Source organism: Sebastes fasciatus, chromosome 17, assembly GCF_043250625.1.
Source record: "Sebastes fasciatus isolate fSebFas1 chromosome 17, fSebFas1.pri, whole genome shotgun sequence".
Classification (NCBI taxonomy): Eukaryota; Metazoa; Chordata; class Actinopteri; order Perciformes; family Sebastidae; genus Sebastes; species Sebastes fasciatus.
In genome coordinates, this window is record NC_133811.1 from 22,156,701 (window position 1) to 22,172,524 (window position 15,824).

Sequence of the window (15,824 nt, forward strand, 5' to 3'; positions counted from 1 at the left end):
TAAATAATATATATATATATATAATATATATATATATATATATTATTATATATACGATAATAACACGTTAAAGCGATTTAATTTTAACGCCACTAATTTCTTTAAGGCATTAAGATACTTGCATCATATGAAACAAGAAAACCGAAGGAATCCACTGGTACCAACCATGTCATACTAGCTTGTTGCGAAGGAGTTTAAATAACGCTCCAAACTTACGCAAAATTTTGGCGAGGAAAAACTGGCATGGCCATTTTCAAAGGGGTCCCTTGACCTCTGACCTCAAGATATGTGAATGAAAATGGGTTCTCTGGGTACCCACGAGTCTCCCCTTTACAGACATGCCCACTTTATGATAATCACATGCAGTTTGGGGCAAGTTGTTGCCTGTTGGGCTTGAGTTGACAATATCTGTCATTGTTTTGTGTTGTTAATTGATTTCCAATAATAAATATATACATACATTTGCATAAAGCAGCATATTTGCCCACTCCCATGTTGATAAGAGTGTTAAATACTTGACAAATCTCCCTTTAAGGTACATTTTGAATGGATAAAAAATGTGCGATTAATTTGCAATTAATCGTGATTAACTATGGACAATCAAGCGATGAATCACGATTAAATATTGACAGTATGTATGTAGTAGAATGTATATTGACAGTCCTAATATACATTATATATATGATTTATAAAAATATGCATACAAATATTTTATAAAATATATTTAGAAATAGTTCAATAAAAATGTATCTGAAAATGTAAATATAATCTTTTCACATATTGAGTAGCTAGTCTTACAAAAATGATGATCTAGCTGTATGGGGGCTGTTAAGCCTTTATCTAAAGTACTTTGAAATAATACAGAAATAAGACCGTTCTCTATAAAGCAAATATATATTCATTATTTATATATATAATCATCCACTTTATTCACTGGGTCGCTTGTGAATATCATCTTGATTTCATTGGTTTATTGATCTAAAAATATCATAATTTATATTTAATTTTAATTTTCTGAATCTGGAAAGTAACTAGAAACTAAAGTTATCAAATGCATATAATGTAGTCAAAAGTAGTGGAGTGAAATGTAGAAGAAGAAAGTAACAGAAATACTTGAATAAAGACACAAGTACCTCAAAATGACTTGAGTGCAGTACCTGACTAAATGTACTTAGTTACTTTTTACCACTGCCTTTATAGGATGAATAAAATGAACAACCCTGAAAGTACAAACACTTGCAGTCTCTCTTATGTGCTGTAAATTATTCTTGCAAAAAACATATTCAAAATAGAGGATTATGTGCTGGAATGGGATCTGTTTGTTTGTTTAGACAACACCGTGAACTCAGTGTTTGACATTTGCATCACCTGACTGCATGTGTTGTCAGTCCCTGAGGGACTTTGTGTGGTAACATGCTACTGATGGGCTGAACTGCTGATTACATTAAGCCCCATTCATGAACTCTATCATGTTTTGTTGACGTTAGTCCCGCAGGATCTCTTCTTTTCTGCTAAGAAATCCTCTACTTGGTTGCTCATTAGCCTATTTATTTACAGTATATAGTCTATATTACTAATGAAGATCAGTCTAGACTCTCTATAAAGTGACATCTATTTATTTACTCATTTCACAGCTTCACTGTAATATTGTGAAGAGGGAAGAGAAGTCAGTCAGTCTAACCACACCCAGACCTAATATCAAGTTTATTACACTACTTCAGTATGGAGTTACCGCCCACCACCGTCCGACCAGCCCAGCCTCACTATTCCAGCTGACAGAGTCCACTGTCCACACCACAGGTTGACTCACACTGCACAGCAACAGTCAGGGCGGCGCCTGACTATAAAACCCTCTTCTGCACTTTTTCCCCGACCTCTGAACATTCCTCCACCTCTCCTCTGCCGACTACGTCCCAGCCCTGCACGGTAAGAACTAACGGTCACTAACTGTACTTGTATGACTGGCTTTGTCAGGGTTTACATAAATCCTATGATAACTCTTCTGCAGGTACGACCTCTTGGAATGTATTGGATTGATTATATCTGCTCATCAAAGTTGTCCTGAAGGGAAGAATGTTGGTTATTAATGATTTTTGTGTGTTTCTTATACAGAAATCACAGCATTTGTTAAATTTGCTGCTTTTACGTAGGCTTTTATTTTTATTTACATCTTTTGAAAAAGTATGCCGTCCGTTCATATGATTGTCCTAGTTTCTTTTCATAGAATAATTATACCTTTTGTTAAGCACTCACTATAAAACTCGTATTTTTCTTCAGTTTATCACATTTTACTCCAGTGTTGTTTCTTTGTTAACACAGTTGAGTGCATGTAGCCTATAGGTACACTACAAAGGGTGTGGTTGGACTGAGGGCATGTACACACACGTGTACTCTGTGGCTATAATGTCCCCTCTCATTTTGCTACACAACCACCACATCTGCACACTTTTTTCCCCTCATTCAGCTAAAGTTTTCCATTCCCTCTTGCACAAATAACGCACAGCCCCAGTTTTCCCTCCCACTTCTCCTTTTTTAACTGTTGCAACTCTACAGTGTTCAGAATGGTTCGTGATTATTCATCATTCATTAGGTTCATTCATTCAGTGGCAATTTTAGCTGTCAACCTAATTACAGGCCTCTCGCTTCTCATGAGTATTACTCATCAGTGCGAACTAGGGCGTTGGAGCGAAGAGAAGAGTGTTGCTATGCCGTCATTGGGCTCCATCGCGTCCTCCTAAAATGCAATGGAGCTATCCTCTTTTGCAGAACTGAGTCTGACCTTTATTTCACCCAAGACATGGAATGCTTTCTCAGTTGAAATGTCAATCCGACATTTGTTTCTTGCAAAGAAAGGCTACTGTTTACACAGAGAGGATCAGCTCCCTGGCTTTTGACCTCCCCCACGCCCTTACAAATCCTTAGATAAGCTCATCAGTAGAACTTTTGATAAGTTTATCACCAAGTATCACTAAACAATCAAAGTCTTTTCCATTTTTTTTTTCATGAGGTCTTGGTTCATTGATCATATTCAACAATTTCTTCTCTATTTTAACTTTTTCAGTCTAAACCCATCTCAGCAACCATGCCTTCAGAACTGGAGACCGCCATGGAGTCACTCATCAAGGTGTTCCACCGTTACGCCTCTAAGGATGGCAAGAGCGGCACACTCAACCGGCGAGAGCTCAGAGAGCTGATGGAGAACGAGCTGTCTACCTTCCTCAAGGTGAGAAGTGACTAACATGTAATGTACACAATCACAGTGTCCAGAATTTAATCATATCCCTTATCGCATAATACGTTATATAACCCAACGTTTTCTTGTTGATGTTCCCCTTCTTTAACCCAGTCTCAGAAGGACCCGGCTGCTGTAGACAAAATCATGAAAGACCTGGACACCAACGGCGACGGCCAGGTGGACTTCGAGGAGTTTGTTTCTCTGGTTGTTGGACTTTCCATTGCCTGTGAGCAGTGCTACAAGACGCACATGAAGAAGACGGCTTCTGCAAAGAAGTAAACGATAGAGAGGAGAAGAAGCCAAAAAGCATTTCAAGTTTTGTAAAGATTGTTTTGTTCATTAAATACACTGAAGAATTTCAAACCCGTTGTGTCCAGTGGTTATTCTGTGTGTACTACTGTTACTGTATATTAGGCATTATCATACATGTTCTCTCATTTAAAGAGGACCTATGATGCTTTTGTGCTTTTTCCCTTTCCTTTAATGTGTTATATAGTTTTTTGTGCATGTAAAAGGTCTGCAAAGTTACAAAGCCCAAAGTCCACACCAAAGGGAGTTACTCTCCCACCACAGAAACACTGCTCCTGAATTTTAAGTCCCGCCTTTTCTTCCGAAACGTGGTGATGTCACAAAGTAACACATTTGCATAATCAGTGCCTAGCGGCTAGTTTGGCATGCCCTCAAAAAAAGCTTGTTAGAGCGGAGCTGGATAAGAGTCCGAAGAGTTTGGTTCGGTTGACCAATCACAACATAGTGGGCCAGCTGACCAATCAGAGCAAACTGGGTTTTTTGGTGGGCGGGGCCAGGAGCTCAAACAGAGCGTTTCAGACAGATGGTGAAAAGAGGTGCTGCAGCACAGCCGGTATGACAAAAAATAAAACATTTTTTGAACATTAAAGCATGTAAACATGTTCTAGTAGAAACCCAAAATACAAGTATGCACCTGAAAATAAGCATAATAAGTCCTCTTTAAATTCATAGTCATGACACTTTCAAGTCATAGTCAAGTCAGCACACTGACACACTGACAGCTTGCCATGTTATGATTTGAGAATATTTTTTATGCTAAATGCAGTACCTGTGAGGGTTTCTGGACAATATTTTGTCATTGTTTTGTGTTGTTAATTGGTTTCCAATAATAAATATATACATACATTTGCATAAAGCAGCATATTTGTCCACTCCCATGTTGATAAGAGTATTAAATACTTGACAAATCTCTCTTTAAGGTACATTTTGAAAAAAAAATGTGTGATCAATTTGCGATTAATCACGGATAATCATGCGATTCATATTACTATTTTAATCGATTGACAGCCCTGCTTTAAATATAAAAGCGCTTCTGCTTCTTTGAGTTTCTATACAGTGGTTTTTTACTTGTATAAATATTAAAAATGATCATTGCTATTTCCCATCCATTGTTTTGTGCTAATTTCACGCCCTGGAGAAGCTCATCCCAGAGATCACAAGTGTATTGCCTCCCTTGGCAACTGTACCATCAACACTAGGTATGATGAGGCAATTCCCACCTGTAATATATACTCCCCTGCTGAGTGTGAAAGTGCAGACGGACCTCTCCCTCTCTGTTTGATAAAGTCCTGCTTATCGCTGCTCTGAGGAATCTGCCGAATGTTCCAGTTACAAACACACCTCTCTGTGAAGCTGATGTAGCAACTCTCTAAATTACGATGCATTCATGAGGTAATCGGGTGCGTTGTTACTGAATAAACTTTGTTGCATTATAGTCAATTAGATTTGATTGAGCAAGACGGCTCTGAGTCACATGGCCCAGCGGGTTGGTGCACCACTGTTTCCACCAAATTCTTTTCATTGTGTTTCATGTCTGGTAAAACTTGGACACCACCAGAGGGACGAACAGGATGAACCCCTCCTTCTGACTCTTCCTGAACTGAACTTTTATTGCTCTAACATGGAGTCTCACAGGCAGCACCTTCTTCACTGACAAGCTCTAACAAATTACAAATGTTTTAGTCATAAATGGATAAGATATGACTTGTGTAATTTAGGGTTTGGCCCACGGTTGCGGTCAGAGTCTGCCAATCCCGGTGAACTTTTACTGCCTGAGGAAGGCCCGCCTGGAAGGCCAAACTCGGGGCGAAAAAGTCTCTTTAGTCTGCAGTGCACACACCTCCTTGGGCAGCGCCTTTGCTCTGTGGCCTACCAGTGCTCATGGTTACAGGGCAAACACCCAAGTTGCTAGGTTACAGCGCTCTGAGTGTGTGTGTGTGTGTGTGTGTGTGTGTGTGTGTGTGTGTGTGTGTGTGTGTGTGTGTGTGTTCACTCCTCAGTTTACACAAGCACCACGCCCATGTGATCCGCAGATGAGTTTACAGCCGGGATTTCCCACTTTGCTGTCTGTTTTCTCAACATCCCTGCTTTGTAGTTGAGTGTGAGATGCACTGAAGCCATCGATATGTACTGTACATGCTGTACGTTTATCATGTGGCCTAAAACAATACAATGACTATTTGTGTAGATGATAAACTCTCTCCAAGCAGGGAGCAAGATAACAACCTCTTGTGAGGTCAATGAACAGGCCCCAGCTTGTTCCCTCAAGCGCATGTTAATACCAGGTCTGAACAGGGCCTCGAGCAAGGAGACTTACTAATTCCCTTTGTCACGACAACCTTTGTCAGTTGGAATAACCCTGCACACTCTCACAATGTTAATATTTCTCAGCTGATACACAGTGAAGGTGTGTATTGGTTTGATTCAATAGATTAGCAAACATTCACGGATGCATACCGCACCTTCCTTTAACACACACAGCGCCTCTCTGTGGACAATTCAATCTGTTAAACAATAACAGCAATGTTCTGAACCTGCCAAACCCTTCCAGCATCCGGTGTATAGCTGCTGCTGCTACTGCTGCTGCTGCTGCTTTGGGAAATGACATCAAACTATTGTGATCTTGTTAAGTACTTTATGCTTGTCTCATTTTTGCAGTCACTTAGATGTGAGCCAGTGCTTTGCTTTGCTAGTTATTTTTATGGGACCATTGCTCCTTGTCATTCACCATCTTTTTATGGTTGCATAGTTAACTCACAAATTGCAAAAGCCTGTAGAAACTTGCAAAAACTCATGCAAGACTCGCTGCCCGACGACCTATCTTTACCATAACCATTCGAGGTCAATGCCTAACCTTAAAGGACCAGTATGTAACATCTATTGGCGGAAATTGAATATAATATTAATAATAAGTTTGCTTTAGTGTATAATCCCCTGAAAATATGAATCGTTGTGTTTTCGTTATCTTAGAATAATCCGTTTATATCTACATACGGAGAGGGTCCTCTTCACGGAGCCGGCCGCTACGTTTCTACAGTAGCCCAGAACGGACAAACCAAACACTGGCTCTAAAGAGGGCCATTCGCGTTTTCACCTCAGCCACCGTAGTTTTCCGACACACTTGGCACGCAGGAGAAGTTATCTCCCAAATCCCCAAACTAGAGTGCTAAAACTCAAACTTGTGATGTCATAGGGTATAAAGTGTGTAGCTGCTCCATAGACAATGAATGGGAGACTGATTTTATGGACCCACAGAATGTTTGTTTTCTTTTTTAAACGCAAATGAGCTTTATTCTATTGTAGTTGTGAAACAGAAAATGTACTCATATACTCAGAACATTCCCCTGGGTGCGTTCCCAATTCATTGTCTATGGAGCAGCTCCACACTTTATACCCTTTGACATCACATGTTTGACTTTTATCACTTCAGTTTTTTGATTTGGGAGAGAGTTGTTCATGTTTACTAATATTTTTTGGACTGTCTTAAACCATAGGAATAACATGTATGAATTTTGAAAATGGGCGTAGTGCCCCTTTAACCATCTCGCGGGAGTTTCTCAAATTGTAGGAAACCTTCTAGACAACAACCTCTTTATCTCTCCTCATTTCCTGTCATCTCTCTACTGTGTCTCTCTGATAAAGCCTTAACATGCTGCCTAACATCCAAATCATATCTTTAAAATCAGCAACCTTCTTATTGGTTTCTGGTCAAACTTTTCTGAGGGTGGTGTGGGGTGTATTGTGGGGATTCATCATGACTGCAGTATTTATAAAATCCTGGCTATACGGCCGTGCTGTTGATGGTAGTATGGGGCGTCTGGGGTTTGGTTTGGGCATCACGTTGTTGTGAGAAAGACTCATGTCTGCAAGTGAACACTCCAGGAAAATATGCTTTCTCTTCAATGTACCTCTGCTAGACCACTAGATGGCATAAGAGTGTAACTGTAATCATAATGGAGGCCATGAGTGTTTGTTTTTTTAAGTATAAATTGTTAAAACCGCTCCAGCTGTCCTGCAAATAGTTTCATATGAATCACAGCTGGATATAATACAGAATGTGGTTTCCATGGATACTCCCTCCCTGTTTTGGTCAAACGTTTTTATTATCTTCTTCCTTCCCCATCTTACTCACTCACATTGCCCAAAGTTTTCCACACAGTGAAACAAGGACACTGCAATGTAAAAGTCTCAGATTGCATCACAAATTCAGTTGCAGAGTACATGAATGTTGGTGACAGTGACTTGACTTCCAACCTATGATCTCCACTTTGCTAAACTTTGATTGAAGTTGTTAATTAGAGACCGAAACAAGTGTACCCTGACCAAAGAAGAGAGACAGGAAAAGATCTTTCATATCTAACTAAAAGTCATGCAACAGACCACACACACATTGAGACAAACACGCGCTTAGAAATGCCCAAGTTCTAATTTTTATGTCTCTGATTTCTAGTCTCTGCAGCATGACTAACAAGCTTCAGGGACATGACTGTGAGTCACAGCCTCCACCACAAAATTGCAAGGAAGAGAGGACCCACACAGGACCAAAACAATCAGCCCTCAATGAGTCACTGTGCCCAAATGTTTTCATTCTGCAATCATGTGCATCTCAAACAATTAAATAAAAATAGAAACAAGTCAGTTATATGTACAAAAAACAACAAATTAGTTAGTATAATAAACATTTAAAGGTGCTATTGATAACATTCATCCAATAGATTTTGCATTCTCCCTCCCCCGTTCCATTGCATTCACTTCACAACAAGTTGTTGCCAGGCACTTACCGTCAATCCCATCCATTTATATGTTTTTATCCACACTAACTGCCGACCCTGGGATACCATGTGACCCTAACGTTGTTTTACTTTTGGCTCACAAGCCTTGTTAAAAGTGGGAACTAAACGTCAGGTATCCTCCACAGAGATAAATAAAACATTAATTTTGGCCCCGCCAACATTTTTGAAAATGATTAATTCACAATCACAATCATTTTTTCCAGGAAAATCCATACTTTTATTCAGTACCAAGGCTCTGTAGATGTATTATTTTTGTTTACATAAAAATGTTATCAATAAGACCTTTAAAGTGTTCTCTGATTTAAAAAAATCCACATATAACTTAAACATACATAACTCATTGCTTTGGTTTCTGATTTTCAAAAAGGTCATTGCAGCAAACATCTCGTCACATTTGGTCTTGTGATCTTTAGAAAAGTCAGAAAAATTATCAAAATGTATTTGGGGTGTGTTGCACAGAGGCATACACAGTATTACAAACCTGTAAACTTAAACAAGGAAGTGGAAGTGAAATTATGATTCATAATGCAAAAAAATGTGATTAAAGTTAATTCTTTGGGGGGAGAAAAAAAGACGGCTTAAAGGGGAACTACAGACATTTTACAAATTCATACATGTTATTCCTGTGGTCTAAGATAGTCCAAAAATATTAGTAAACATGAACAACTCTTTCCCATGTCCAAAAACTAGAGTGCTAAAACTTAAACTTGTGATGTCATCAAGTATAAAGTGTGGAGCTGCTCCATAGACGATGAATGGGGAGAGATGTTCTAGATGACACTGAGAGCATCCAGGGGAATGATCTGAGTATATGGGAACATTTTCTGTTTCACAACTGAGATCACTACAATAGACGAAAGCTCATTTGAGTATAAAAATGAAAACAAACATTCTGAGGGTCCATAAAATCATAAAATGATACCCTACTTTATGACATATGACAATGACATCACAAGTTTGAGACTTACTTCTCTGGTTTCTGGCTCTGAGAGAGAGTAGCTCATGTTCACAAATATTGATTGACCTTTTTTTAGGCAATGGAAAATTTAGGTGGTGTTCCCCTTTAAGACTTCTGAAAACAGCTCCAGCATTTGTCTCGTGACCCTGCCATGAAGAGTCTTGAGAGATTTGTTCTTTGCAAAGGTCTATGCTAAAGTGTTTTACACAAATTGTGGCTCTTCTTATATTCTGGAATTAACAAAAGTGACCTCTAAATGGAGCAGCTGTGACATCATTACAAAAAAGGGATTCAGTTCACATAGTGTTTGCTGTATCCCTGCATTCATCAGTTTGCCTGCAAAACATCTTCAATGAACAAGAAAAATGCAAATAAAATGAAGTTTGAGATGTTTTCCTGATATCCATTTCTTAAATAATTAATAATAACAGTTAATATTCTACTAAGAGTAATTGTTATCTGGAAAGAAACAAGTGAACTAGCAGTAAACATAAAATCCCAAACTCCTTAAATTGCATCAAAGCATGAAAAAAAGCTTCTTTTTTTTATTTAAAAAAAAATTGTTACATGACTAAATTGGCTTAAATTATACCGTAGCTGTAACAAGCCTGAAGTAGTACAAAACATCCCCTTTTCACTTCGTAAAATACAATACAGCACACTGCTACTGTATACTTCTTCTACATATTTCATGCCACAGTTTTAACAGCAATAATTGCAGGTTCAAATGCGATCTAGAGATCATAACATTATGTGATAAATTATGCTTATTTTCAGCATTTCGAAAATCTCATCTGAATGCAAACTATAGGTTTGCTTATCAGAACAAACATTGTACACATCAAGTGTGAAATGGCTCCTACCAGACTCCCTAACAACCAGCATTAATAATCTTCAGCTGTTTGTTGATTTTTCTAAGCAACAATAATAAATCCAGTGTTTCTTAAAGAACAACTTGGGAAATTTAAAAAAGTAAGAAGCCACGAGTGGAGAAGTGGGAGTGGTTGGAGATGAAAGGAGCATTATGGAGGGAGGGATGAAGGGTGTGGTGGTGTATAAAACATCCTTTGCATCCTTTCCCATCGCTACAGCACGACCGACTTTCACTCTCCAGTTTCCTTAAATCTCTACAGATCAACTTCGGTGAGTAGAAAACCTGAACAATGTTTTCTTTGTTGTTTTATTTTTCATTTACAGACTTTAAAAAATGCACCAAAACTTTTTTTCCAATAGAAAATTCTTTTGAATGCAGCACCTTTAATGTAATTTCTGTGATTTTTCTTTGTGTAAAACACAAGTGCAAAGTTACCAAGTTGCCAGCTCTGTGTTGCATTTTGTGTTTTGGTGTTGAGGTATGACTTTTCTTCGTTGCTTGGGAAACAAACGTTGCAACAGACGTTGCTCATTTTGCTCCGATGCCACATCCTTTAGCCTGGAATGTCCTTTTCCTAATGCATTGTACATTCAGTATGTACATTGCATCAAAAGTTCAAACTTGCTTTAATTCATGTGGTTTGTGCTTGCTTTGGGCTATACTCTTTCACAATTCCCATCTGTTTGCGAACCCTCTGCTGCCACAGTTTCCTCAGCTCACCACACCCCAGAGAGGGGACAGCACCACGTGATCCAGAATGCAACCAGAACTGAACTCTCTTGGGTCCGTGGAGTCAGTGGAAAAAAAAAAACTTTCCAGACATACAGCATTCACTACTGGGACAAGTTACTACAAGTCTTGACCTGCTTCTTTACCTATAGTTCAATTGTGTCACCTGGAGAGATTAAGCTGTTGCCATAACAATGTCCTGTGTCACTCAACAGAGAATATGTTGCGAGGGGAAATAAGAGTGGCTGGGCCCTGGTGGGAACCTAGGGTTTATTTTTATCCAGCTCCATGGACAACCCAGAGAAAAACACTGGCAGAGACAAAAGCAATGATGTCAGCCACTACCTGCTGCTCTTAATGAATAAAATCACCATGCATTATGTATATATTTTGTCGTAGACACTTAAAGTGCAGCAAGAGGAAAAAAACAACACTGGCACAATAGTGAAGCAGACTTGAATGTCAGGATTTAAGGACCAAGGCTCAGTCTTAAAAAGAACTATTAAAATAACTGAGTAAATCTGTTTAATTCCAGTTTTACCAAACAGAGCCATGAACTCAGATGCATTTTCCCTTTCCTTCCCTTGCAAACATTCCTTCACGTCGTGGATATAAATGCTGTCCTTTGTTAACATTCCAAATTTGACTACAATGCCACATGATCCGTTATATGCCTGAAAGTTAACAGACTTTGCCTCTAGATGGAGCCATAGCAGCATTAAATGAGAGCAACTTCCTCAGTGAGTCATCTGAAGATATGTGAGGAAAATACAGGGCCAATCTGACCTGAACCCATGCCGTGCAACCAACGCAGGGACATGAGCGGGACCGGCTCTAGCGCTTTTGGTGCCCTAGGTGAAATTCGGATTTGGAGCCCCCAATCGGCACTGCTCTAGGGTTAGAGTTCAAACCCCCCCAGAACCCCTAACCCTAGCCCCGTAAACTGCAACACAAATCAGACATCACAATGGTTTTACGACAAAAATTAAGATTTTTATTTTCAGAAATAACTGTATTTATTATAATATAAATAAACAATTGGTCCCTGATGTTGTTGGCTTGAAAGTGTTGAGTAAAATGAGTAAGGGTGCCCACCGGCATTTTATTTATTTATTTATTTATTTATTTATTTATTTATTGATTTATTTATTTATTTATTTATTTGTTTATTTATGGATTTATGGATTTATTGATTTATTGATTTATTGATTTATTGATTTATTGATTTATTCATTAATTTATTAATTTATTATTTTTTTATTTCTGGTGACCCCAGAAGTTGGTGCCCTAGGTGACCGCCTATATGGCCTACGCCTTAAGCTTGCCCAGGACATGAGGAAAAATGTACATGTGTCACTATTTAATTCTTCCTGTCCTTTTGAACCAGCTATCATCATGTCTAACACCGTGACAGCTATCAGCCTCCTCATTGACGTCTTCAGTAAATACGCTGGCAAGGAGGGGGACCAGCACACCCTGACTAAGGACGAGCTGAAAGATCTTCTTAAGGCGGAACTGGGAGAACTGCTGGGGGTGAGTGAACTCTGACCGCTCTCTATCTCAGTCCTGCACAACTAACAGGACGCACACTGGCCTTACTGTACATGCTGTGGTGCATTGCATTGAGAGGAGGGTGAATGCTCTTGGTAGAATTTGTGCATCATCACATCACAGCACACTTTTCTCGCCTGCAGAAAGCCAATGACAAGGCGGCGGTGGACAAAATCTTCCAGGGCATGGACGCAAACAAGGACAACAGTGTGGACTTCAAGGAGTTCATGAGCATGGTCTGCTGCCTCACTATGATGTGCCACGAGCACTTCTGCTGCAAAAAATAGGGATCCAAGCGCCACCTTGGGGCCAGCATAGAGAGCTGCCTTCCTGTGAAAGAGATCCCGTGTTCTGAAGAAGGATCAAATATTTACTACTATTTACTAAATTACCACAAAGTCACAAAACATCATATTGTAATGCACTATGAAATAAACTTATTTCTTTGAAACACATGACTTGTGCACTTTGTGTGTCACTGCAGTGGTTTCCCAACCCATTTTCCTCCAAGCCCCTCTACCCCATATTTTCTCATGTCATCACCCAAAATGTACAAATCCTCGAACAAAACCCTCAGTTTGAATAACTTTCTTTAATAATATAGGCCAATAATTATGGATTGAAGCAGAATATGTCATTAGATAAAAACATGTTGTGAATTTTGGAAATTATTACATCTATCCTTTTCCAATAAATGTTGACTTCTGGACTTTACAACGCTCGGGAGTAATTAGAAATGTGTGGCACAAAAGAGTCTGAAACAATCCTATGCAGCCACCACTGGAATCTAATTCTACAAATAGTATAATACTAATAATATTAGTGTAGCCTTATATTTATCTGCAACTATGCAGAAATATTGAGTTTAAACAGAATGTGGCCTACGAAGTAATAAAAAAAAAATCTTTTAAATAGTTTTATAAACAGACTTTTGTATAGATTACCCAGTAAGTGTGTTTTTTATGATTTTAGTTATACATGAGCAACTTCAGAGCACTTTTGACAACCTCAGAGGAGACAAATCCCGGTGCACCCCTTGTGATCTTTGGCGCCCCCCTAAGGGAGGCCTGGACGCCAGGTTGGGAACTACTGTGTTACTGAATGGTCGGGGGAACAATATTTGTGGCAATAGTGGATGGTTGTACAGACATGTCAGTGGCATGATCTAAGTATCCAGATGATAATATGATACTTGCCCAAAACACTTGAAGTGGTTAAGTTTTGTTGACACTTAGCTTTCACGCCTTAAAATCTTACAGCTGGATTAACTTCAGGAAAGGAGCAAAATGCATACTGCAGGTTACGACAGGAAGGATGTCAGTGATGCTTGTATCATATATAGAGGTAGAGCACATTTACCAAAGCTCTCTACAGTATTTAAAGCAAGACTATGTAACTTTTGAAAGAAGAAATAACAAAATCTTACACATGAAGTGTTCATAAGCAATAACACAATTCTACACAGTTTTCTGCTACAACTTTACTTGGTCTGGTATGACCTGTAACTTATGGTGGCTAATGATTGCTTATGTTAGCAAAGTTGAGATGTTAGATGTTGTGTATGAGCTAACTTTATGACTCACTCTTTACATGTTGGCATTTACTATTATTCTATATTTGTAGCTTGTGGTCACAGTGAGTGATGTTCAAGTTTCATAGTCTTGCTTTAAAGGAGCAGTGTGTAACATTTCGGGGGATCTATTAGCAGAGGTTTCGTTAGCTTAGAATGAGCCCTTCATAAATACATAGGGAGCGGGTCCTCTTCATGGAGTCCGCCGTGTTGCAACGCCATGTTTCTACAGTAGCCCAGAAACCAAAACACTAGCTTTTGTGTTTTTAGGTTACCTGAAGGCCACTGTAGTTCTCCGACAAGCTTGTGAAACTGCGGTAAAACCATGGTACCGGCAGCAACCAAGGACTTCCGTTGCTCTTAAAGTAGTGTTATTATGGTAATGGTTGACCTCTGAGCAAGGCGAACGGCGTTACCCCGGTTTTGCACTCGGTGGTTCACGTTAACGCAGTCTTGGAAATGGGGGAGTCAGCGAAAGGGTCAGTTGGTTGCAATCTGCAACCACACCACTAGATGCCGCCAAATCCTTCACACTGTACCTTTAACTGAGGTTTTATGAGACTGTAACTTTACCTGAATGTTTTGTTTTGTTATAGACGCCACTGTATTTATGTAATGGCTTTTTTTTTTTTTTTGCTAAATGAGGTTAAACATGCAAAACAGACAATACGTAATAAAAATGAATCAATTGTTGGCACTTTCACCTCCAAGTCCTTGGTTCAAATCTAACCTGGCATGCTGGGCCTTTTCCTATATGGATGTCTGCATGTTTTCCTGTGAGTGCCCCCTTTCCTTTCACAACCTAAAGACATGCAGGTTAGGACTGCCTTTAGGTGTGACTGTGAATGCAGTTGTCTGTATGTGTTAGCCCTGTGAGAGACTGGCGACCTGACCTGGTTATACCCTGCCTCTCACCCCGTGCATGCCAGAATAGGCTGCCTTTGATGAGAGGATACAGAGAGTGGATGGATAGATGAACTATATATGGTTTACCACATGAATTAATGCAAGTATGCTTTAACATTGGGAACAAATTAATATTTTTATTTGTAGTACATCCGTGCATTTTCTAGTTACCAGTTTTTGAAAATGATCAAGAGCTTTAAATTAAGTATTTCTCCATGGTGGCATTGCTACTGAAAAGATTTGCCATTACTGATTTAAATTAGTTTATTTTGTCCTCACAGCTTCTTTAATCAACATACATTTTTTGGATCAATATTGGTGACATGTGTCATTGAAACAGTGAGAAGCTTTAACACCAATATTCTTTTGCATTTTGGTGATAATGAGTAGTCATGTGCCTCGAGGGCTCATTCCAAACAAACACTGCAGCAGGTGACTTCACAGATTACGTCTCCCCCTCTGTTTTAAAATTAGAAATCAGCACCTCTTTTGCATGTGATTGCCTGTCTCTGTTTGGATGGATTACACAAGATAGCGTGAAACAAAGCACAATAATATCAGTGTTTGGCATCAGTGTTTGGCATTTTTGAACTGCATCACAAGGCAGCAAATCAGTGCAGCGTGAGAAATTTAAACAGAGAAAGAGAGAAAGAGAGAGAAAGAGAGATGATGATGATTCATAAGACCATCAAATAAGCTATGCATGAGATCTAGTGATATTTTTATAAATTGGCATGGTTCTCGTAAATATTTATTTGTTAAACAAATGTGAAAAATTACAATTGTTTTGGAATTATGAGAGTTAGATTATCAGCAGATTCCCTCTTGAGCTACGACACAATGTTCAGGTACAATGGGCCAATATAAAAAGAGGGCATGCAACACAGTGATTTCAGCTG

General features: G+C 39.0%; 2 protein-coding genes across 2 annotated transcripts; both read left to right on the top strand.

Moving 5' to 3' along the window:
* The first annotated feature begins 3,079 nt into the window (after positions 1–3,079).
* On the top strand, positions 3,080–3,598 carry s100a10a (S100 calcium binding protein A10a). The gene is made up of 2 exons (XM_074613395.1): positions 3,080–3,223; positions 3,347–3,598. Exons 1-2 carry the CDS (start codon positions 3,083–3,085, stop codon positions 3,512–3,514), a joined length of 309 nt encoding a protein of 102 aa, XP_074469496.1. The 5' UTR covers positions 3,080–3,082; the 3' UTR covers positions 3,515–3,598.
* A 6,700-nt stretch (positions 3,599–10,298) lies between these two features.
* On the top strand, positions 10,299–12,904 carry LOC141754184 (ictacalcin-like). The gene is made up of 3 exons (XM_074613085.1): positions 10,299–10,438; positions 12,286–12,431; positions 12,593–12,904. Exons 2-3 carry the CDS (start codon positions 12,294–12,296, stop codon positions 12,734–12,736), a joined length of 282 nt encoding a protein of 93 aa, XP_074469186.1. The 5' UTR covers positions 10,299–10,438; positions 12,286–12,293; the 3' UTR covers positions 12,737–12,904.
* The last annotated feature ends 2,920 nt before the right edge of the window (positions 12,905–15,824 follow it).

Coding starts and splice junctions, on each gene's coding strand:
- s100a10a (XM_074613395.1), top strand. CDS start 3,083: ATGCCTTCAGAACTGGAGACCGCCATGGAGTCACTCATCAAGGTGTTC. Junction 3,224..3,346: donor AGCTGTCTACCTTCCTCAAG/GTGAGAAGTGAC, acceptor TCTTTAACCCAG/TCTCAGAAGGACCCGGCTGC.
- LOC141754184 (XM_074613085.1), top strand. CDS start 12,294: ATGTCTAACACCGTGACAGCTATCAGCCTCCTCATTGACGTCTTCAGT. Junction 12,432..12,592: donor AACTGGGAGAACTGCTGGGG/GTGAGTGAACTC, acceptor TCTCGCCTGCAG/AAAGCCAATGACAAGGCGGC.